We start from the raw sequence: 25555 nt of genomic DNA on the forward strand, positions 1-25555 counted from the left end.
TAATTAATTATATTTTATTAATTAATTTAATATAATGTTAATAGGTGAGAGAAAGAGAAAATTATGAGAGAGAGTAAGTTGATAATTATCAATTACACCTTTCAAGGGATTTCCTTTAACTTATCACACCTCACCCCCACTTTCACATACTCACGTTTCTCTTTCCACCCACGGTTACTCTATCTATTCTAACTTCTCCATTGTTCTTCTTCTCCATTCAAACAAAAATTACCGCAAAGCTTGTACAGAATGCCAAGAATCAAATTTTTTTATTCACAAACAAACATGTCGAAAAATAAAAAAGTTCATTATACACTTAGAAAGAGTTCAAGATTTGTAGAGGATATATCTAATCTTGAAATATAGCCTCCAAATTTTAATATTTTAACTCAAACTCTACCGCCCAAGATGAATGCAACTCCGGCGAAGAAGAGTGTTATCCCTCCGAAGAAAAAACAAAACCTAACGAATGAGAAGAAACAAGAATCAAAGAAAATATTCACTCCTCCAAATCGTAAGGGGCAAAAAATAAAAGGAAAAATGATGGAACCTCCATTGTCTGGGTATTCAGACTCCGTTTCAGATTTTGTAAGCCAAAAAAAATTATAAAGAACTCTTTTTGGTGTGAATCTTGTATAAATCAGTGTTTACAGTTGGTATGAAATTGATAGATATTGGCAAAAATTTGTATGCATTTGATATACTATTTATATAACAAAACACAATTACTAGTTACAATTGTTTTAAAATTGGTACTCATTTGGTATGAACCAGTGTTTAGTTTTGGTATGAAATTGATATAAAAATTGGCAAAAACTTGTATGCATTTGGTATACTATTTATATAACAAAACATAATTACTAGTTACAATTGTTTTGAAATTGGTATTCTTTTGGTATGAATCTTGTATGAACAGTGTTTACTTTTGATATGAAATTGGTACAGAATTATGTAGAATAATAGTATGAAATTGGTATATTGTTATATATACCACCATGCTTTATTAATATGATAAGAAACTTTCCATCACAATATAAAACGAAAATAAATACGAAAAAAAATCGTGAGAGAAAACAGTGGCGACTACTATTTTTAGCGATGATAGAGAAAGAAAAGAATATTGATATAGAAAATGGAATTTGTTTTGATAGACAATTGATAGGTGAGAGTAAAAGTCAGTAATTGTTTTGGGCTGAACAAGATTAACAAATATTCTTTTTGTTATGACTTTCCTAATTGTATGTCTATAATTAATTATCATTACTATTCTTAATTTGTGGTATCTCATGTATTCAAATTAGCAAATCAGAAATAATAAAAGATGAAAAGAAAAATAAAAGAACTATTCGAGTCCACAGAACCCACTGTGCAAGCTTAAGAAATTTAATCCCCTCAAGTATCCGAGGTTGCAGATTAATTCCTCCCAAGATAAAACAGATTAATCATTAAAGAAATAGCGGTACCTCAAACTTCAATAATTTCAACAAACTCAAAATGACAGCAACGAATCACACACACAGATACGATCGATCGATTTGTTTTGTAAGAAATGTATGCAGAAGAAGGATTGAATTTCATGCAGAAAAATGAGAGAAAGTCTCTCTATTTATAGTCAACAAAGGGTAAAGGTCACAATTTTTTGAAAAAAGGACAACATTTCAGAAAGGTCACAACCTTTCAAACGGTCACAACCCTTTAGAAAAGACACAACCTTTCATAAAGGTCACAACCCTTCGGCAAAGTCACAACCTTCAGGAGAGTCACAACTCTTCATTGCCTATTCACACCTTTAAACCCAACAATTTGTCTGTTAATTTATATTTCATTTTCTTAATACTTTTTTTATTTAACAAATGTTATAGCTTGGTAATTGTTTAATGTTAAAACTTGAAACATAAAGAATAATGTCATAACTAATAATAATTAGTCTTATATATGTTAATTAAAAAAAATTCTCATTCCTTAATTATATTATCGATAGTCCCAATATTGCAAAGTAAAAGTGTGTGCTTTTGAACAAGATGCAATCTATGAACTATTTGAAATTTTAATTTTTATAAATATTGCTAGTTAATATCAAATTACGTAAATTAAGATATCAAATGAGATTGAAAAAAAGAGAGTATATTACTGAATGATACCAAAATAGTATATGGCATACTCTTTTGGTATCATTCAGAAATAAACAGTGGAAAATGAGCAATTACTGAATGATATCAAAACAGTATATGGAATGATGTTGTGGTATCATTCAGAAATAATAACACAACCTAGAAGGAAATGCACAGGTACTGAGTGATACCATAATAGTATATAGCATACTGTTCTGGTATCATTAAAAAATAATCAGAGAAAATGAGCAATTACTGAATGATACCAAAATAGTATATGTATACTGTTTTGGTATCATTCAGAAATAATAACACAGTCCAGGAGGAAATGCAGAGTTACCGAATGATACCATAACAGTATATAACATACTTTTATGGTATCATTCAGAAATAATCAGTGGAAAATGAACAATTATTGAATGATACCATACTAGTATATAGCATACTCATATGGTATCATTCAGAAATAAACAGTTGAAAATGAGCAATTACTGAATGATACCAAAATGGTATATGGCATGCTTTTGTGGTATTATTCAGAAATAATAACACAGTCCAAAAGGAAATGCACAAGTAGTGAGTGACACAATAATAATATATAGTATACTGTTCAGATATCAACTAAAAATAATTAGAGAAAATGAGCAATTACTGAATGATATCAAAATAGTATATGTATACTGTTGTGGTATCATTCAGAAATAATAACACAGTATAAGAGGAAATGCGCAGTTACTGAATGATACCATAATAGTATATAACATACTTTTATGCTATCTTTCAGAAATAATCAGTGGAAAATGAGCAATAATGATACCAAAATAGTATATTACATACTCTTCTGGTATCATTCAGAAATAATAACAAAGTCCAGCAGGAAATGCACTATTACTGAATGAGCAAATAATGAATTTGTTGAAGTCTTTAACATATAGTTTATTTCACAAATGAAAGAATAATGTTCAGTCACATACGCATTTAATGCAAATATACTGTTATTTGTCTAGACGAGACATGTCGATGGACTCTTAAGGCAAGAAGAATACAAAATTCAAAAAATTTCCGAGTAACAAATTTCAATAATGTCCAGAACATGAAAGATCGTGTGCAGAAAGAAATGAATTGGCATTAATTGTAAGTAATACAAAGCCTAATACTTTAAAACACAAACAAATGTAGCAGATCAAACATTTTACTAAATCATAAAACTAAACGCAAAGCATATCAACACATAATCAAATACATGATACCCAAACAACAAACATTAAGCTGTTCAAAATACACAAATAATCAAGTAAAAGAAAGAGGATATATAAACATATCACGACTCAGATTAATTTATCAAAACAAAAGAGCATGATACCTTCAAATGAGAATAAGGATCAACTTCTTCTTCGCCGAATCCACCAATATTTTCTATTTCAGTTTGGGGGAAAGACTCAAAAGGAATGGAAGGACCGGAACGACTACCTAAATTTTGTTTTTTATTCGGTTGTTCTTCAGAATTCATGGGTGTCTACCCTTTCCTCTTCAAATCAACCCCGATTTCTTCACCCACATTAACAATTGCATGATTGATTTCTTCACTTAACCCGACAATATCTGTTGTGTTTGCATCCAAATGTAGAGAAAATTTTTGCCCAGACATACTATAAACCCTCGACTCTTGGTTAGCTACATTATCATTATCACTACGATTGTCAACAAAATTTGCATGACTAGAACGATGACCTCGCCAATGACTAGTTGCTATGTTTTTACTATCCATAGAAAACTATTGGGTCTAAAAGGAATGGGCTAATGAAGGGTAGGGGGTAAGAGGTGTAAATATTTAGGGGAGAAAGGGTATATAAAGAGTTACTTTGGGTTTAGGTATGAGCTTATAAATATTTTTGGTTTAATGTCCCTTTTATTTAGCTTTTCCTTCTTTGTTTATATGACTAGATATTTTTTTTTAAAACAATAGGCAAAAGCTACCACTAAATTATATCAAATTTGGTGTATTGTCTAAACAATGTACAACTAAAAAGAAAAAGAAAACCAACTTTTGACATTTGACATGAATTTGTGCATAGAAGTATTTGTGATATTCTGATGTGTCATTTAACTTTGAGTTTTGATATTGTTGTTATTATGACTATCGTCTTATTTCTTGATAATTAAGTATTGTACTACAATTATAATATGTCATACTTGTTATCACAATAGAAATTCATTTAAAAGAGTATTGATCGTAAATAGTAATAATAATGTAAATAATTTGGACGTGGTTATACACTCGACAATTTTTTATAGAATTTAGTTATATTACCCTCTGCAGTAATAGAGGTAAAATCTACATAAGAGAATGACTCTAGATGGATTGAAGACTAAACCCTTTTTATTTAATCTAAAATTAAAGAAGTCACAAAATCGAAGATATTAATCTATTTAAAATATTGTAATACAGATAATTTCAATCTTTACATGATTGTGTTTGTGGAATCTCCGCACCTACACACATGGCCTAACTAAGTAGTAATACACAGTCAAAAGTAGAACATTCTACGTCGTTTTCATCGAATTTACTCAATTATGCTTTTTTTCGATTTCAGTATATATTTCCTTCCAATGTTAAATTTACTTTGTTTGTGTGCTACTATGTTCTTGTTTGATGGTCATATATAGGTTATTAATTCTTTTTTAAAAGAACATCCCTCAATTCTATTAGGATTGTGAGTTTGAGTCGCTAAAAAATTTCAATCATAAAGTTGTGAATTCGAGTCATCAAGTGAGCAAAAAGGTAAAAGATCCTGATAAAGAGTAAGAAGTTTATTAAATACGAACTCCTATTTCTTAAAAAAAAAATTACAATTAAAAAACTATTATTACTTTTAGTATCAACAAAATTATCATTAACTGAACTAAAAATGCAAAAGAATATTTTTAAAAATAAAATAAAATTGTACAATTCCGTCTACCAGCATGTTGGATCAACATTGAATACACATTACTTTTTTTATTTGAATTACAAAAAAAAAAAACAGTTCAGCAATACCAAAAAAAAAACTAAGAAAAGAAAAAAACAAAAATGTAGAAGAAAAGAACAAATTTCTGATAACAATCAAATGGGGAAACAAACTAATAGAGAGAAAATCAATGAATGATATACGATATATCCTATCAGTTATAAAATTCTATATTACTTCCATGAGACAATAGTCAAAGATTCATGTTAAGTATACACGCGTCTGTCACATAATATTATATTTCCTTCGTTTAAAAAAGAATGACTTCATTTTCTTTTTAGTCTGTTTAAACAAGAATGACCTCTTTTCTTTTTTGATAACATTTTAAGTTCAGTTTTTCACGCGGCATGTTTAAAGCCACAAGATTGAAGGATAATTTAGTACATTTGACATAACTTTAATTTAGAACCACAAGATTCAAAAGTCTTTTTTATTTTTTAAAATTTCGTGTCAAGTCAAATCAGGTCACTCTTTTTGAAATTGAGGGTATTATTTTTTGTCTTTATACTATTTTTATTTTTCTTTTCTTTTTCATCCTTTTTTGTCTTTTCTTCTTCTTCTTCTTTTTTATAGTAACTTTTTCTTCATTGACACAAAAACTCACAAACATATGACCTTTTTCTCATGTTCTTTTTTTCTTCTTTTTCTATTTTTTATTTTTCACAAGTTTCATTGAACGGGTAATGATAATATTACGGAATCGGATTTGAGGCTATCAATTGGAGATTAGAAGACGACATATTTAATAAATCCGCATAGTTGGTTAGTTTTCAAAAAGTTGAATCTTATCGGAGTTAACGATGATAGAAAAGCTCAAAGTGAATTTGTGATTTAAAGTATAGAAAATTATTTTAGCTATTTTTAATTTCGTAGCCATGGTGAATGTCTATAAAAGGTAATTTTTTAAGTGTTTTAGAACAAACTAATTTGTCGATCATAATTTTAAATATTCCTCAATATGTTACTACGCAAAATTCAATAACAACAAGTAATGATAGGCAGAGAGTTTTTAAGTATGGAAAAAAAGGTGGAAAAGGCGGCGTGGCAGCGACAAAAATGGTGATGTGAGAATGAAAAAAATGAAGTTTATGATAAAAAAAAAAAAGAGGATCGATTTCTAGATAGAATTAGTGATAACTGAACGATGAAGTGGGTTCATGATATTTTTCGATTACTTAAATCCGGCTAAGTGTTGAAGAGAAAAAGAAAAAAAAAATAAAAAAAAATAAATAAATATATATATATATAAAAGTAAAAGGTAACATAATTTTTAAAAAATCAAAAACTTATTATGAAAAAGGGAAAATACTTGTAAAGTTAAAAGTTTTAATGAATTTTTTTTTTATCTCTCACGTGAATACACTTTTTTTTGTCACTTCATCCTCAACATTTAGGGTGAAATTAATGTCATTTTAAAATAGTTCAAGGAAGTAATCGTGAAGTATAGGTGTGTAGTTGGGAATCCGATAATAGATCGGGTGCGGGGAGCATTTGACTATTTTTCTCTAATTCCATTAGCACTTTTTCATTCTTTTTTTGTCCAATTTTTATTTTTATTCAGTATATTAAATTTATATATTATTAGAATTCTAATGCCAGGTATTGAAAATTAAAAAAATCTCTCAGAACTATCAGTATCAACTCTTAAATATGTTACTCCCTCCATCCCAATTTATGTGACACTTTTCGGATTACGATATTCAAACAAGTCTATCTTTGACCATAAATTTTGCATACATCTTTTAAATATTTTGAATTGTCAATTATTGTAACTTATAGTACTTTTTACGTAGTTTATAAATATATAAATTTCATTTCAAAAATTTTGAATATTCAATGAGTAAATTTTCGGTCAAACTTAAATTGTTTGACTCTCGAAAAATGAAAAGTGCCATATAAATTGGAACAAATGGAGTATTTATTAAATTTTCTTTAGACAAAAATCATCTTAAGTGGGCTTACTGAAAATGGCCACTCCATTTTGAAGCCCAAAATAACATGGGCTTTGTTTTAGCCCAATTTATTCCAAGATCTGTCGAGAGTACCAACCACATATCATACAGTCCTTATTCTTTTATAAGAAGAAAATAAAAAAAACTAAAATATAACTTCATAAGATCACTTAATAAATAGTACTCCATAAAAAACACAAATATATTAGAGGAACTTTCACATATAGCCACTCAAAAATAGCCTAATTACTCTCCATAGCTATAGTTTGAAAATTACAATTTGTAGCTACATGTTATAGGGAGGAGAGGGGCGAGCGAGACCGGGAGAGAGAGGAGAGAGGCGATCGAGACGGGGAGAGAGAGGAGAGAGGCGATCGAGACGGGGAGAGAGAGGAGAGAGGCGATCGAGACGGGGAGAGAGAGGAGAGAGGCGATCGAGACGGGGAGAGAGAGGAGAGAGGCGATCGAGACGGGGAGAGAGAGGAGAGAGGCGATCGAGACGGGGAGAGAGAGGAGAGAGGCGATCGAGACGGGGAGAGAGAGGAGAGAGGCGATCGAGACGGGGAGAGAGAGGAGAGAGGCGATCGAGACGGGGAGAGAGAGGAGAGAGGCGATCGAGACGGGGAGAGAGAGGAGAGAGGCGATCGAGACGGGGAGAGAGAGGAGAGAGGCGATCGAGACGGGGAGAGAGAGGAGAGAGGCGATCGAGACGGGGAGAGAGAGGAGAGAGGCGATCGAGACGGGGAGAGAGAGGAGAGAGGCGATCGAGACGGGGAGAGAGAGGAGAGAGGCGATTCGAATTACACATATACAAATGTGACTAATTATACAAACTCAAAGTCAACCCACGTAATTAATGTATAATGTTAGTCGCAAGTGGTAATTATAGCAAACTATAGTTATGATGAGTAATTAAGTAGTATAAGTTTGTTTAACCACGTAATTTTCCCAATATATTATCTATTGTTTCCACATTTTAATATAGAGAAGATATTAATTCCATGAAATGTGTGATGTTATTTAAACTTGATTACTGGTTGTTCTATTCGAAACACTTACTCATGTCAAGCCCAAAACAATCAAAATTATCTCATAAAAGTTACTACTTAAATATTATTATTATTATTATTATTATTATTATTAAAGGCAATTCAGCTATTCAATTTGTGGCCAGATTCTTCTATAAAAATTGATTTGCTTTAACCTGCTTTTGTCCCTTAAAAGTAAAAGAATATGGTGCAAAAAGGAAGTACAAAAATGACATGCACTAGTATTATATTCTTTCTTCTCAAGTCTCAATAGATGACTTTACAATATGATTACTAGCTTGTACTGGAATTACAAGAAAACGTTTTTATATTAATAAAAAAAACGATAGTAATATATTATTACTGTAAGAAGGTGCGTCCAAATTTTTTGCGATCAAATTATGTAAATTTATGGTTCAAAATCTTATAAATAGAAGTTAAATAAAAAGTCATTATTTATCATCTCTTTACTGTTGATCAGTGGAGTTACAAATATTGATATGTAGCAAAAATCTAATAACATAGTCATAATATACATATATATTAATTTTGAACATCGACTTTTATAAGATGCATATAAATTAATTCGAACACCAGACCGAGGACATTAGTAAAGATTTGGAATTAAACAAACAAGTGATGAAATGATGTCTAATAGTAAAATATTGTGTGATTGAGATTCCACCTTATCCTTAAATAGATGATGACTCGTTTTTAGTCATGTGATAAATACTTCATGATATAACTGTTTAAGCAAAAAAGTAAAAAGAAAAAAGAATAACAAATTATGATTTATTTTTGAAAAACTACATAATTAGACATAATTCATAATTCATATATTATTATTATTACTATTATTATTTATATATTTAAAATATTGCATATTTTATCATTAATTAATAGTTTTATATCATATATTGAGGAAGATACACGTAGATACATGCATTTTTGCTACCAGATACATTAAAATAGGGAGGTAGACAAGCGAGATTCGTTATGTATCCAAGATATATGTGAATCACACTAGATACATGTGATTTGCATGTATTTGGTGTATCTAGGATACCCGAAACATAGGAGAGTAGCGAATATGAGAGAGAAGCGAGGGACGCAAACGAGATTCGTTATGTTTCCCAAATACATGCAAAAATCCACTTTGATACAATATATCTAGAACAAATTTGACTTTATGTATCATGTGATACATGTATCTGGATGTATCTAAACACATCAAAATCTGGTAAATACATAATATTACCAACTAAAGTGTATCTAAGTAATTAACTCATTTAGAAATTTTCTCTATTTTAGTAATTTTTTTAAAAAAGTATATTATATTTCTCCCTTTATTTATTGACAAAATGCTGTCATCAAATTATAGAGAAAATAATAGATTTTCTCTGACGTGGGTTGTGGTGCACTAGTGGGAGTGATTCACCCTTAACCAGAGGTCTCAGATTCGAGCCCTAGGTATGAAGAAAATCCTGTTGGGAGCGCCACCCCCGAATGGACCCTGCAGTGCGCGATCCGAATTTAGTCGGAGCTCCAATATGGGTTCTGGACACTGGATGGGAAACCAAAAAAAATAAAAATAGATTGATCAACCTCAAGCACTATTATTGGAGTTCTTAAATGAAAGAGTTTAATTTTCACATCAACTTTGATCAACATAAATTAAAAGTTTCCAATAAAAATATTTTTAAAAAAATAATAATAAAAGACAGCTGTAGTATTACTAGTGGTGTAGAATTTGGCATTGATGAGAAGAAATGCAAGAATTATGTGTGATGAGAAGTTAACGTTATTTCTGGTCAAGAAAGATAGACATGAACTATTTTGGACAATGACATTATTGACATTATTCCATCACCATCATCTATGTATTCCCTTCACCTAGTCAAAGTAGGAAAAGAATTGACATTTCATTTTATTTTTCCTTTGGTACCATAGACTTACATTTTCTGTTTGGTTCGGAGAAAAATATATTTTGAACTTTTATATTTAATTGGATTAAATTTTTAAAAAGTATTTTTTCTGAAACGATAAATTTCTTAAAAATGAGAAAGATAATAATAGAAAGAGCAAGTTCAATAAGTGTGATTCTTATTATTGTATCCTCTCCACCCACTCAACGACACTCACTCCTATCCCTTGATCATCCTAATTCCCACCTGGTCACCCCTGAGGCCCCACTCCCCAACTCCTCTCATTCTTATTTTTTTTTGTTAGATTACATATAAATATTTTTAAAATAATACCTTTTATTCATTTATTTACTAATTACTAGAAAAAAGAAGAAGGTAAGATTAACTCATTTTTCAATTTTTTTTTTATTTTTAATGAAAAATATTCTCCCTTGCCAACACTTCTAAAGCATTTTAAAATTACTCTAGATTTTTTATATTCTTATCTTTGTTTCTTTTGATTACTACTATAATGAAGTCATTTCCCTTAAGATAGTTTAACCTCGTTTGTTTCTTTGTTCTTTCTGAAGGTAGGAACATTTGAATTGAATATACATTAATATCCCCTTTGTCCCTAATTATTTATCCACTTTTCCTTTTATAGTTGTCTCTAATTACTTGTCCATTTTGACAAATCAAGAAAGGACAAATTTCTTTTTATCTATTATACCCTCAATTAAATGATTAATTACTTTGAAAAATATAGAACTTTTCATCCACTTCATAATTAATAGGGGTAAAATGGTAAACTCACCATGTCATTAATTATTTTCTTAATAGGTGTGTCAATTCAAAAGTGGACAAGTAATTAGGGACAGAAGGAGTATTATTAAGATGTTGACTATAAATTTGGACATTGAATAATTAAAATCATTAATTTTTTAATGTATCTATATAAATAAATAGTTTTTATTTATTTAAAAACAAGTACTTGAATCCAAATAAAAAAAATATCTTAATTTACATATTGTAGAAAATTATTACTAGTTATTTGGCGAAACACACTTAAAAGCTGGCAGTTGAGTTAGACAACTAAAACACCTTCAAATTGGGTAGGATGTGATTGACGCCCGAGTTAAGTTGTCCGTCAAGCAAATTATGAACTACTTTAAATTGCGTATGCATTTAACATAGAACTTAATTTAAAAAATATCATTAAGTGAAGAATTAAATTGAAATGAATTAAAACAATTGGCTAATAATTATATAAGTGACTCTATCATAGCAAAATTATGAACCATAGCACATTGGATACAAAGTCATCAACCTCTAAAAATTTAAAATTGGATACAAAGTTTTTGGGACATTCCTAGGAAACAACACAACTGTCTATATACATATCATATTCTAAAAAGCTGTTTATTTTATGGAAAAGGAGAGAGGGGACATAAACCATATTTGTTTGGTACCTTGCAATTTACTTCTTATATAAATAAAAAATAATAAATAGGAATTTCAAGGACCCCATATGCCTTTCGAGAGATTTCATAAATTTGTTCCCTCTTTAATTTTCTCACAGTTTATTTTTTTATTTCTATCTCTTTTAGTGGAAAATTATTAATGACTGAGCTGTTCATGGGGTCTAAAGTTTGTGGTCCAGCAATACTATATATATCTTTATTGATCAAGAGAAAGTGATTTGGAATCATGTATTATAATGATACATAGACTTGATGTAGTATTTAACCGAAAATACTAATTAGGAGATTTGTTGTTTTCTTTTTGGGGTAACTTACAAAAACCATATTAGTTTAGGAGCTAATTATTTAGATACACAATATTTTGCAATATTACAAATCTTATCAGATTTTGGTGCATTCAGAAACATGTATCTCGGGATACATGAAGTTAAAATTAGGTGTAATTTGTTCTAGATATATTTTATCCAAGTAGATTCACATTATATGAGATACTTAACAAATCTCGCTCGCCTCCCTCTCACCTCGTTCACCACTCTCCCATGTATATGGTATCCCAAGTACATATACATGACTATCTCTCTTGTCTCTATTCCTATCTCACTCGTCTCTCTCCCTATTTTAATGTATTTGGTGACAAAAATACGTGTATCTAGGCGTATCTTTCTCAATATATAATAGGAACTAGGAAGTAAGATACTCTTAATTAGTGGTAAGATACATAATTATTTGAAGTATAGATAGAATTAGTATATATAGTATATGAATGTATGTATAAAAAGGTAGTTTACCTTTCTTTTTAATGAAAAATATATCTACAACAATCACAATTATTCTATCGATCGTTGAGAATTTTGAGAAAATAAATTATTTCACTTGTTTTCATAACCTAAAATTCTCAAAAGATGCGGAGCATTTTCTTTGTGAAGCTAATCCTAAGTTTATTTTCAATATCCATAATAATGTATTTATATATTATAAATAGGATTTATGAGGAGGACAAACAAATGAGCTAACTACAATCCCTAATGGTTGGATACTTGGATTCAATAGCTATATATTTTCAACATTTTTCGCTCACACATAAGGAAGTGCTCAAACGTTGCCAATCTAAGTAAAATACATTCTCTTTTAATTTTCTTTATTAGTGCGACCGACATACTATGAGAGCATTTTGTTATATATATTTAATTTGCAAGGAATTTATAGTTTCTCGTATCATAAAAATTATCAAGTAGATCGTAAAGAACGCGTGTTTTATATATATAATTGTGATATTCAATCTATCTAATTATATGCTCCTCAATTTTTCTATCAAATATGTATTTTTAAAAATCAAATTCGACCCTAAATGGCAATATTGAGTTATGACTAACCCATCAAAATTTGCTCAAATCAGAAGAAATTATTGAACTTTTTTATTTTTTCACCCACTAAACTTTATCGGTGGCTGGACATAACAAATTTAGTAAGTAATAATATTATAATCATATAATGGTAGGCATGATATTTGGAAGATCTATTTTTTTAAGAGTATTTAAATTTTTTTCGGATATTAAAATGAGTTTTAAAAGCTTACCTTTAGTCCACTATAAAGTTTGAATTAGCTCCACAAGCCAAACTCGAATGACTTTATATGTATATTATATGTTTGATTTTGTTAATGGTAGACCAAGTCTTGTTCAACTTTTAAATAGGCATTATATATGTTTCTTGAAAATAATTTAGTTGTTTTCTTGAAAATAATTTAATTATTCATTTTTTTTTTAAAAGAGGACATAGATATTCTAAATTCACACAAATTAGACACGTAAATCCTACTGCACCAAATGTCACATTCTTTCTAGCTAAAAATAGAGTAATTATTTGACTAAATAATTAATTTTCTTTTTTGTACTAATTGATGAAAACAAAAGGTCCAAATGCAAAAATCCCCACCATGGCCATTATTAGCCTCTAATAAAATAATAAGAATTGTGGCCTACTAGATTGTTGTCATAATCAATCATGTTATTTACTTATATTAGACTTTATAGGTTGTGGCTTTAGATTATTGGCTTTGAATTAAATAATTAAGAGGAAAGTTTGCAAGTGGTTAATTTTGATAATAATAATCACGTAATAGAAAGAGAGACCGACCAACTATTTTATGATCGAGACTAAAAAATTATTTTTGCATATATAGATAATAGCATCGTGAATCTGTGATAATGGACTTTTTTCAATAGTTGTTCTCAAATCATTAAACAATTTCAGAACACTTTAACAATTTGTTTTTTATCCCCAAAATTTTGAGGCCCCAAAATATTTACTAGTGAATTTTAAAATTTTGATTTTGCTTAAGCAATATTAAATATAGTAAAAAAAGTGCAAATTTTATATAGAAAAGGAAAGAAAGAAAAAGGCATAATACATAAACATGATTCTTAACTTGGTTTTAACAGACAACTATGCCCTCTAACTTTGAGTGTGCACAAGTAGACACTTAAACTTGTATAAAATTGAACAAGTAGACACACTTGTCCTACATGACACAATACACATAAGATGCCACGTAGGACACAAAATTGTCATGTAGGGTGTCATGTAGGACAAATGTGTATGTTTGTTTAATTTTATACAAGTTTAAGTTCCTACTTATGCTTATCAAAAGTTAAATGTCATAATTGCCAACTGACACCAAGTTAAGAGTCATGTTTATGTATTATGTCAAAGAAAAATAACCTACATTTAGCATAAATATTGTAAAACTTTCAATTAAATTATTCAAATTTTATATTAATAAATAACTTTTTTACAATAATATTTAAGATAATGCATTGCAAACACATGGCTTAGAAAAGTTGATTGAATTTTTTCCCCTTCATTAAAGACTCTACAATAGACAAATCTGTCATTTATTATTTTTTCCAATTTATTATTTAATTATATGTGTAGAGTTAATATTGGCAGATTTTTAGTTGTGTGTGTACGAAAAATAAATAAATGTAATATATGATAAGAACAAAAGAAGAAATAATCAATAGGTTCTATTTTTTCTAATAAAATATTAGAAGCTGTAATGTAGATATGCAACACTAATGTGAAAAAAAAAGTTTTAAAGTGTGTCGTAAAAGAGAAAACAAAAATCTGAAAAGAAAAAGAATCAGTAGCTCAAAGACTACTGATTTTTACCAAGAAATGAAGCGACTGGAAAAGAAGAAAAGGGTTTAGAGTTTTTTGAAAAACTAGACAAGGAGCACTCTTAGCTAAGAGTAGATTGGAAACTCTTCTTATACTTTTAGTTGGGCCGGATCCATTTATGGATCAAGGCATGATTTTTCCTTTTTAGCTTTTTGTACATATTTACTTTTGACTTTTATTTAGTAAAATGATCCTCGGATAAAAAAAATTTGATGAACAAAAAGGGAGAAAGAAGAAAATATGGATTATTACGGTACTAAATTTGATATGATATATTTATTTCCAGCACACTTTCAACTTCTTTAGTTTAAGAGTTTTATTTTTTGTGTCGTGTCTAAAAAAAGTAAAAATATTATAATTATTACAAGAGTCCAATTCTTTTGTAAACCGTTGTTCAAAACTTCAAATCTCAATTTGATTTGTTGGCTATTGTTGAGAGGCCAAAAATACATATTTTTAATTATTAATTGCCTCATTTTAATATATTAGCATTGATTTTATGGATCGTGTTTAATAGTGTATTTTATTTTATAGGATTAAATTGACGTGAAATTAGAAAATCTAAAGCTAAAATGAATTAAAAATTGAAGATTAGTAATTCAAACAAGGAGATTATAGCTTCAATTTCTTGTAGCTTCGAATATAAACCCTATTTGGCATAGAAATCAAATAAAGTGTCAATTTCTTTAAATGTTTGTCTTTATAAGATTGTCGGTAAGAATCTTCAAACTTGGTTATTAAGAGAAAGATTATTTTCATGAAATTTTATGTATAATTAGTCAAGAAAATGGAAGGAAATCGTCAAAAATATTTTGATGCTCTGGTGTGTATATATATATATATATGCTTTAATAATTTCATATTTTTGTTTCGAGCTTCAATTTATTTTTTGTTTCGAGCTTCAATGTGATGTTTATATGTGAAACATCACATTGTTTTTACATATTAATTCAACTTATCAGATTGGTTAATTTTTACCAATTTAACTTTTCACAGCACCATCAACAAGATTCAAGATGAGTGTTATCAATGAGTGGAAGGTAACAAAAATATACTTGAAGTTGTAGTTAGATACTTCCAAGGGATTTTCTATCAGAATCTAGTATTTACAGACTTTTCAAACCTCAGTATCATTAACCCTCCATAATCACTTCCCATCTCCTCTCCTACTGAAGATGAAATAAAAGGTTGTACTTTTTCAATGGACCTGAAAGTGTTCCGAGTTAGATGAATTTACTACTAATTTTTTTCAAACTTGCTGCCTATCATTGCTTCGGATATATGAATGCCTTTTTGTGGGGTTGAATTCCCTAAGTACTTAACATATACGTACCTATTTGGTTATGGTTCCTAAAGTCAGCTTGTCACACCTCGAGTTTATACCTTGGTCGTGATCGATACTTGAAAACGATTTCTGATCCCAAGCAACTCATTGGTTTAGTTGACTAGTGAGTGGAAGACTAACATACATGGAAAGCTTAAGGAGACATGCACTTGAGTAACTTAAATATACTTAAGTTGAAAGTCGGAGAACAAATCTGAAATATAAATAACAAATATATTTTTAACAAATGAATATTAGAGACTGAACTGACTCACTAACTCTGTTCATGAAGCTTTTGTTGGGTTCGAAAGTGATTAGGGCGTCATGCGAAAGATTACAATTGCAAATCATATGCTGATAAATTAGACGACAAATAAAAACATACTAAAAATATATTATTAATATAGTTTGGTCAAGCGACCTACATATTATAAAACTAATAATGAAAAACATAAATATATTTAGGAGAAAATCTCCTCATAAACAAGACTCTGTAAATGACTATATTGTGGATGTTATTAGTGTTCTTGATATGAGAAGAAGGTTCTTCAATTTATAGGATTCCAAACATTTCCTCTAAGGAAGGAATAACCAAAATATGGAAGAAAATTATATTTTCCTTTCGGGAAAAATAGAAAACATTTATTGTAATGTTTTGTCTTTTCTTTTAGAAAAAAATAAACTTCAAATTAGATAAGAAAATCAGGACAAAACCCTAACATTTTCTACTAAAGTAGGATAGATGTCTGACTAGTACCCAGCTATCTAAATAAAGAACTACTGTCTACTAAAACATGAAAGACAAATAGAGTCGGAGTCCTCTAAAAAAGCAAGAAAGCCTCACCAAATTTAAAGGACATTTTTAATACCTTACACAATATTTTATTTAACATCACAAAATTTAATTTCTTTAATTTTAACTCTAGATTGAAATTGAGGAAATACTATTTCTATATTTTTAGTGTATACTCTAAGTTTACTTAATTTAAAGAGAGTAGAATGGAATAATTAAATTAGATGTCACCCTAATTTCAAGAAAGAAAGGAAAAAGAATTTGAATGATGTTGCATGTTAGTGAAAATTGGATGGCATACGACTAGAGCTCAACCAGTTAGATTTTTTGAATCTTCACTTTAGTGGTAAGAATTTACTTTCTAACCTTATAATTACCTTTCCATTTTTTCTATATATCTTCAATTTTATTATTTTATTAAGAGGAGGGCATATTTTCAAAAATGCACAAAAAAAAATATTTTGATCGTGATACGATGATACAAACACACATTAAAAAGGCGAAATAAATACAATTGAAAATGTTGGTCAAGGAAAATTAATTAGAACGTTTCGGATGATACTTATTTCGCTTTTTATATGAAGTAATAACACAATGAAATAATGCAATAACTAAAATACAATACATGTATACGATAAACTCACACAATGCTCCTAGGCTCCCACCAAGCCTAAGCTTATCGAAAAATGAATTAAAGTTCAACTACTAGCCTTCTATTCTAATTCGTGACCTCCAAACTTTCAATCAAAAGTTGTTTCCTCGATAAGCTTAATTTGAGTCACGTCATGCTTAATCACCTGATCTCCCTAATACTTCTTTGGCATATCTTTACCCCTCCTCATATCCTCTATATCCAATGTATCACACCTCCTACCGAGGCATCTGCACATATTCATTTCATATGTCCAAACTATTTCAGACTCGTTTTTCTGACCATTTTATCCACTACAAAGGTCACTTTCATCTTATCCTAAATATCACTATTTTTTATCCTAACTCCCCTAATATGAAAAATTTAATGCAATTTTATTTATTTATTATTATTATAAGAACTTGGTGGAAGTTACTCTGTCCTTAATTTTGGACACGACTAAAGTAGAAAGAAGGCATGAATCGACGGTGAAAAAAAACTTAATCTAAATTTTTCATATATCCATACTAAGAAATTGGTGCTTGGCTTTGTTTTTTATTACATAAACTCGAGTAGAATATATATATATATATATATTACTAGATACAGGAATCCGCGTAGCACAGGCTCAATATCATAATATTTTTTTTATTTTAATTTATGTGATATATGTAGAATTTAGAAAGTTGAATAAATTTAATATGATTTTTAGATATATAAGTGATTAATTACTTTTTGTTTGTGAAAATTTATTGTGAAGAGGTCCATTAAGATGTCTATAATTAAAGTATTTTTCGTCATCAACCGTTAATTTTTTACTCAAAGTAGTTACAAGATATAAACAAATATTATCGACGTTCAAAATAATAAAGCAATAACTAAAGAATATGAATTTAAAACTAAAAGTTAGAGCAAAAACGGATTCCATAATTTCGAAAAAATTATACACTAATTAAATTATTGTAGGAAAAAAAGTAATTTTTTTAATAAAAAATTCCGAAACACACTGAAGCAGGCACGTCGACGAAGACGTTTCTGTTTCAGTGTGAAATCTTGAGTTTAAAACTAAAAGTCATAGCTAAAAAGGATTCCATAATTTCGAAAAATTATACACTAACTAAATTAAAGTAGAACAAAAGAAATAAATTTTAAAATTTTCGAAACACGCTGAAGGAGGAACGTTGATTTCAAAAGTCATAGCTAAAAAGGATTCTCTATTTTTGAAAAAAATTATACACTAATTAAATTAAAGTAGAACAAAAGAAATATTTTTTTTCCAGAAACATACTGAAGCAGGCACGTCGACGGAGAACTAAAAGTCAGAGCTAAAAAGGATTCTATAATTTTGAAAAAATTATACACTAATTAAATTAAAGTAGAACAAAAGAAAAAAAATTGAATTATTTTTCGAAACACGCTGAAGCAGGCACATCAATTTTAAAAGTCTTAGCTAAAAGGATTCCATAATTTCAAAAAAAATATACACTAATTAAATTAAAATACAACAAAAGAATAATTTTTAATTTTTTTTTCCAGAAAGACGCTGAAGCAGACACGTCGACGGAGACGTGCCTTTTCAGCACTAACTGTTTCTTATATAATAAGAGAAAACTTGTAGATGGTAAAAATGTTAAGCTATTTAAGTAAGGGTATATCTGTCAATTTTGTATAGTTTAAGGGTCACTTGGTAGCTGATTAAAGTTATGCAGTTATTATTAATGTATGAATTAGTTATAAGTGAATTTATGTTTTATTTATACAGATATTAGTTATGCATAGATTAGTTAATTATATATTAGTTATCCCACCTTTCAAATTGCATAAAATAATACATAGATTTTCTCATAATCTATTTGTATAAAACAAAATATAAATTTTCTCATAACCTATACATGTTTAATTATGTGGATTTCTAAATTGTAACTAAACGTCATATTAATTTTATACATGAATAACTTATTTTCTATCTACCTACCAAATGTCTTATCAATTATACAAAATTAATATATGAATTTTTCTTATCCAACTACCAAATGACTTCTAAAAAATATTTGTTCTTTTGACTTATTAATTGGGTGCCATTACAATAAGGGCAAATTTAGACCAAGTATTAAACAATAAGAATATATTTGTGCTAAAGTATTAGCAATAAAATATTCGTTCAATTTTTACATAACTTAAAAGAACATAAACTTTTTTCGTATTATAAATATAAAATTAAAATTATAGATATGAGCGTATTTTTTTTTTAAAAAAGAAGATAAAATGGCATTTAAATTTAAGAAACAAAATAATTTTCTTGAACATCAGATCCATGATAAGAGGATCAACATCTCATAAAATCATGAAAAAAATTCGAGATAATGTCCACAATTTACTCAAAAATGACGTGGCAGATATTATCAAAGAAAACCAATCAAAGGCCAGTAATAAAATTTCATATAGAAATTTATTTTTTAATTTTAATTTTAAATAAAAAAATACTATTAAAGTTTTTTAGGTAATAGAAAAGGAAAGAGATTTGAAGGATCCACACAACAAACACATGGTCCCCTCAAATAATTTCCCCTTTTAAGATGACAAAAAACAACTCACCGTCCAAAACTTAACGCCGTTAGACACTATAAGAAAACGACAAGCGCGTAGACTAACGGATTACAAGTCACCGTCATAACGGAAAGACAATCTGGGCCCCACACGTGAATGTCTCGGTCTTAGGTCAGCCGCTTATAAAATATGAAAATCAAATTAGACGGCTTAACCAAACATGACTTTATATAAACCCCCACTCGCACAACTAATCGCGTGCATCACGCGCTTACTTTGTTTCTTCTCTTTCTTTGTATATATAGATCTCCCAATCTTCCATATTATCTTCATATTGAAACAAAAACAAAATCTCTCTCAATTACAGAGAAGAAATATAGTTTAAGGGAGAATTTTCTCTCTTCTTTTCCCTTAAGGAATCGGAAAACCCAGGAAGAAGAAACCTATTTTCTTTATTAATTGCCATTAAATCACCCCTTTGAAGGTCGAAAGAGCCTTTGCAATTTTTTCTTTCTTGGGTATTTATTTGTACAAATTTTGATTTCCTTTTTCTTGTTTTGAGAAGTAAAAATGGGAACAGAAGTTTTGCGGCCACAAAATTGTTTGATTGACAGGTTCAGGGAACCACAACCGGCGGCGGCGTTTCATCGTCGGAAAAATAATGGATACTATAACAACGGTTACCGGAAACCGGTTGTTAGAACGGAGAAAAAGAAGTTGAACAACAAGATCCAGAACCAATCTGAGCCGTCAATTTCGAGGAGATCTGAGGAATCGAAACCGGTTCAGATCCCCGGGGGAGTTACACCGGCGGTGGACGGCGGAATCGTGATGGGTCAGGTAATGATTTTGAGAAGGGGAGAGTCGTTGGATTCTCTGAACCCGAATATAAGGAAAGAGAACAAAACGACGTCGTCGGGTAAGAAGAAGAAACAACCGGCGAGTGGTAGCGGTGATGAGTTGACGGTTTACGGTACCGGAAGATTGGGTCCGGATCAACCCGGGATGTTACCCAAAAATATCCGGGTCGGGCATACTCCGACCGACGTGTATGCTGGATCTGCTTTCTCGAATTCTCCATCGCCTAGATCTCTTCCTCTACCCTCTTTCTTCAACAACATGAACAACAACAAAAAGCAAGTAGAATTCAAACCATTTGATGATTCCGCCTCGAGAGATTTACGGAGGTTGCTCCGACTCGAGTAGCGGATCCGACCCGTATTCTCCAGAATTACCTCTTATAATTCTTAACTAGTTTGGAAGGGGACTATATATGATTCCCCAGTCTCTAATTAGCTTTAAGGTTGACTTATATATTACTATAAATCTTTCATATTCGCTCCTAAATTCTCAAATTTTGGAACTTTCAGTTTTCTCCATGAATTTTTTTAGACATGGAGAAGTGAAAAGGTCTGAAATTTGAGAAAATTAGATTAAAAAAATGCGAATAATTTCTTCTTGTTATTTACTTATTATTATTTATATTATATTTTAGGTCTGGGGATTAAGTATGGAAGGAAGGGGGTTATTGTATTTAAGGGGAAGGAGATTGAAGAAAAGGCAGTGATGAATAAGTTTAGTGTTATGTTAAATATTGTGTTTGTGCTTAAGTTGGTGGTAATGGTGAAGAAGACTCTAATGAGAGTAATGATGGAAATATTGAATAGCTTTGTAAAGCTTTTATTTTGGATTAATGTTTAGTAATCAGAAGAAGTATGTTTTAGAGTATAATTCTCTTTGCTTCAAACTTTATTACCTTCTTGTTTATCTTCTTGTTTCTTTTCAACTTGCTGTGTTAAAAGTGTGATTAGTGCGTATTCCCCCAATGAGATGGAGAATTTTTCACCCTATTTAGACTTTTGGGCCTTTCATCTGAATCAAGACCCGCCCCGGCTCGCGTCGTTCCAACAACCGGCGATATGACAATATATGAGCAATAACAGTAGTAACTCAATTAGGTTGCGCTTCACCTAGAAATAGTATCAACCACACCACACATAGCCAGATAAAAATAGATTAGATAGATAATCTGATTATAATTAATATCTACTCCTAAAAAGTAAGTAAATTTGGTGATAGACCCAAGAAAAACATACTTAGATAGAACATATAGTCAAGTAATGATCTACAAGTCACTCCGTCTTTTTCGAGTTCATGAACGATTTATTTGCTTATTATGCTTATATAACTCTATATATATGAATTGTTGAGATTAAGAACATTTGATTATGCTAAGTAGATTCAATTTTGTCTAATCTAAATCAATCAAATAAAGATTAACAACTTGAGTTCATATTAGTTAATGTTTTTAACCCTAAGTTGTCTAAGTTGAAATTGAAGTAGATGAGCGAGTCCTAGAATTAGTTACTCCCTTGAAATCATTTTAAGAACAAGATTAACTTGAAGAACTTAAGAACTTACTCAATAATATATACAAATCATGCAAGCATAAATTTAACAAAATCTTGTAATCAAAATATGAAAGCTAGACTAAATTGAAGTTAATAAGAATACAAAACCAAAAGATGAACACTATTATTTTGGAAATTGGGGGATATTAAAACTCTTTGGCAGAAGTATGATCAAACACAATTCCAACTTCAAAAAATTCAAATAAAATAAAATAAATATTAAAATTTCATGACCAAACATCCACTATAAATGTTTGGCATAATACATATACACGACCCTTAACTTAGCGTCAACTGACTACTATGACCTTTAACTTTGGGTGTGCACAAGTAGACACTTAAACTTGTATAAAATTGAATAAATAGACACATTCGTCCTACATGACACCCTACATGGCAATTTTGTGTCCTGCGTGGCGTCCTACATGTATTATGTCATATAGGACACATGTGTCTACTTGTTTAATTTTATACAAGTTTAAGTGTCTATTTGTGCAATCCCAAAGTTGGAGGGCACAGTTGTCCACCGAAGTCAAGTTAAGGGTCATGCTTATGTTCCTCAAATAAGCTTTCCTACATTTTCCTTCCCATTTTTTGTGTTTTCTATCTTCAGGTGGAACTTGGAAGAACAATTTCAATAACAGACAAAAGTAGGGGTTCTGAGGGCCGGAAAACAATTAATTGTATCGGCCGCTCTTCCAACTTCAGTTCTACAATTTCACACAACACTCAGTTGGGTAGTTTGATTCATCGGATGTATGCAGCAATAAAATTTGAAGGAGATGAAGTAAAGGTTGCCATGTAAGATGGTACTTTTTAACTTCTTTGAAATTATTCCTAACCCATCGGTGGCCTCTTAAAGTTGGGACGAAGTTTCACTTAGACACCTCAATTGGGTGATGTTTATTTTAAACCCCTCATGTTGGATCTCGTTGTTTCATTTTGACACTTTTTGCTGACATGACATGGTGAGTGTAATACACTCAATGTCAGCGCGTGAGGAGCTTTTCTTTCCAGGCCAAAAAATTATTTTTAAACATTGTTCTTCTTCTTCCCTCTTTCTTTGTGATTATCTCATCCACCACACACCATCAACCTACCGCCGCTGCATCATTGCCATTAATCTTATTAAAATCAAAGTAATTTTTAATTTTTTCGATCTAAAAATCACCACAACCATCATCTTCTTCTCATTCTGTTTCTTTAGATTCAACAATTAAATTTCAGCGCCATGAAATAATTACTCTATTTCGTGTTCACATATTTGAATCCTCTGCACATACGAGAAATGCAAAAAAAAATAATCTTCCAATGTTAGTTATAACTAATTTTTTTAGAAGTAAAGAAGAGAAAAAAATGTTCTTTTATAAACTAATTTTTTCAATGTAATTAAATTTTTTTGAAAGTGTTTCTTGAAAAGATGATAGAGTGAAAAATGGGTTGAGGTTGGGGTGGGTGGGGGTAAGAGGATGGATGATCTAATAGGGGGTGGAGGAACGGTTGGGGTTAGGATGCGTGGGGTGGAGAAGACTCCTGGGTTGGTTGGGTGAAGAAGACAAGGGTGAGTTTCTTGAAAATTAGAAGTGTTTAATTTCTTTCTAAAAAATATTTACTATTTAAGATGAAATGTCCATTATTTTTGGTCCACACACTTGGTACATTGATATGTGCCTACCCTTATCTTTTGAGATTGTAATGCAATTGCATGGCAACAACATCTTGGCCGACCAATGCATGTTATCTTCAAATTAATAGTAGCAAGTATTCAGTCTCTTAGATTTGAACTCAATATTTTGAGGTGATTCTTTTGTTTGTTTTACTTTTTTATTATCACAACTCATGGGGTTTGTCTCTTATCAAACCACAATCAGTAGCATCAAGGTATATGTACCTATATGTAGTGTCACAATTATTCTAACTTTTCGATTCTCCATCGCTGTTTTGTATCCACATTAAAATTCGACTAAATTTAAATTTAATTTATGTAGGAAGTCCCGGAAATAAAGCGCTCCCTAACAAAGACGACTTCATGCCTAAAAAAACTCGAACCTAAAACCTCTGATTAAAAATAAAAGAATACTTACGGCTCGCCACAACCCTTATAGGTGATATATTAAGAATAAACTTTGATACACAATATCCCTATTTTAGACAAATTTTGTTGAAGTTTCAACGCACTTAAGAAATCATAGGCTTTCTTGTCTTTTCATATATACTCCAATTCTGTCCCAATTTATATATGTAATATATACTTTTTGTTTTTTTTAAAAGTAAAACAATAATTTTGATCGTAAATTCGGGAATGAAATGTGTAATTTTTTGAAACAAAATCTATATTATCAGAAACTACGTAAAAAGTAGTACTTCCTTGTTCCTTTTTAGTTGTCATATATACTAAAAATACTCGTTTCAAAATAATTATCAATTTAAACAATCAAAAGAGCATTAATTATCTTTTTCAAACTTTGAAAAGCACATATATAGGTTAAAGAAATAATTAATTGGGACATAACTTAGTGACAATAAACTAAACCTATTTCTCCAGCATCATTCCATAAATTAATTTTTCTTTGTATTTGCTATTCCTTATATGCTATGATTAGAGTGAATTGTGAAAGACCCATCTAACACCAATGGCTTTTCCTTTGATTACTAGTCTCACAAACAAACTCTCCAAATCTTAGACTATTTTTTTCTTTAGCAAATTCTTTAGGACATGATCTTTGGGTTTAAGCCTTTAAGGGGTTTGTTATGATTTACCTTTTAATTGTAACGCTATAATGGGAATTAAGACATTATTGATATTGAGGAGCGATTATCAAGTCTTCTTTGTTGCACCACTATATCTAAGATTATAATTTTGTATCGAAATTACAACATTCAAAGTTTCGTATATAGTTTTGCTTTTATGCAAGCCCAATTGAGAAAGGGTTTTAGGCAAATCGATTTCTGTTCTCTCTTATGAGATATCATTTCTTGCATCAATTCATTAATGATTCATCCTTTTGAGTTGGTTATGGATTTCGATTCCGTAATTTTTTAATGGATTCTTTTTTCATTATCGTGATGTTTGACACTAATAAGCAGAGGCACAATTAGGTGGGGGGTTTGTGACTTGTGAGTTCAGATGAGTCCTGTACTAGAAAATTAATTAAATATATATGTATATTAATTTGAGAACCCCT

The 25555-nt window shown here is 29.9% G+C and overlaps 1 protein-coding gene across 1 annotated transcript; it reads left to right on the forward strand.

Annotated features, from left to right (window-relative positions):
* The first annotated feature begins 5994 nt into the window (after window positions 1–5994).
* On the forward strand, window positions 5995–21165 carry LOC107058537 (RNA-binding protein 25-like). Its single transcript, XM_015304356.1, has 3 exons — window positions 5995–6014; window positions 7371–7861; window positions 20525–21165. Exons 1-3 carry the CDS (start codon window positions 5995–5997, stop codon window positions 21163–21165), a joined length of 1152 nt encoding a protein of 383 aa, XP_015159842.1.
* Window positions 21166–25555: the final 4390 nt, after the last annotated feature.

This window comes from Solanum tuberosum, unplaced genomic scaffold (genome assembly GCF_000226075.1).
Source record: "Solanum tuberosum cultivar DM 1-3 516 R44 unplaced genomic scaffold, SolTub_3.0 scf00532, whole genome shotgun sequence".
Classification (NCBI taxonomy): domain Eukaryota; kingdom Viridiplantae; phylum Streptophyta; class Magnoliopsida; order Solanales; family Solanaceae; genus Solanum; species Solanum tuberosum.

What these genes read in the sequence shown, in the direction of transcription:
- LOC107058537 (XM_015304356.1), top strand. Translation starts at nt 5,995, where the DNA reads ATGGTGAATGTCTATAAAAG. An exon ending in ATGGTGAATGTCTATAAAAG is followed by an intron (nt 6,015 to 7,370) that starts GTAATTTTTTAA and finishes TACATGTTATAG; the next exon opens with GGAGGAGAGGGGCGAGCGAG. An exon ending in CGGGGAGAGAGAGGAGAGAG is followed by an intron (nt 7,862 to 20,524) that starts GCGATTCGAATT and finishes TGTTTTGAGAAG; the next exon opens with TAAAAATGGGAACAGAAGTT.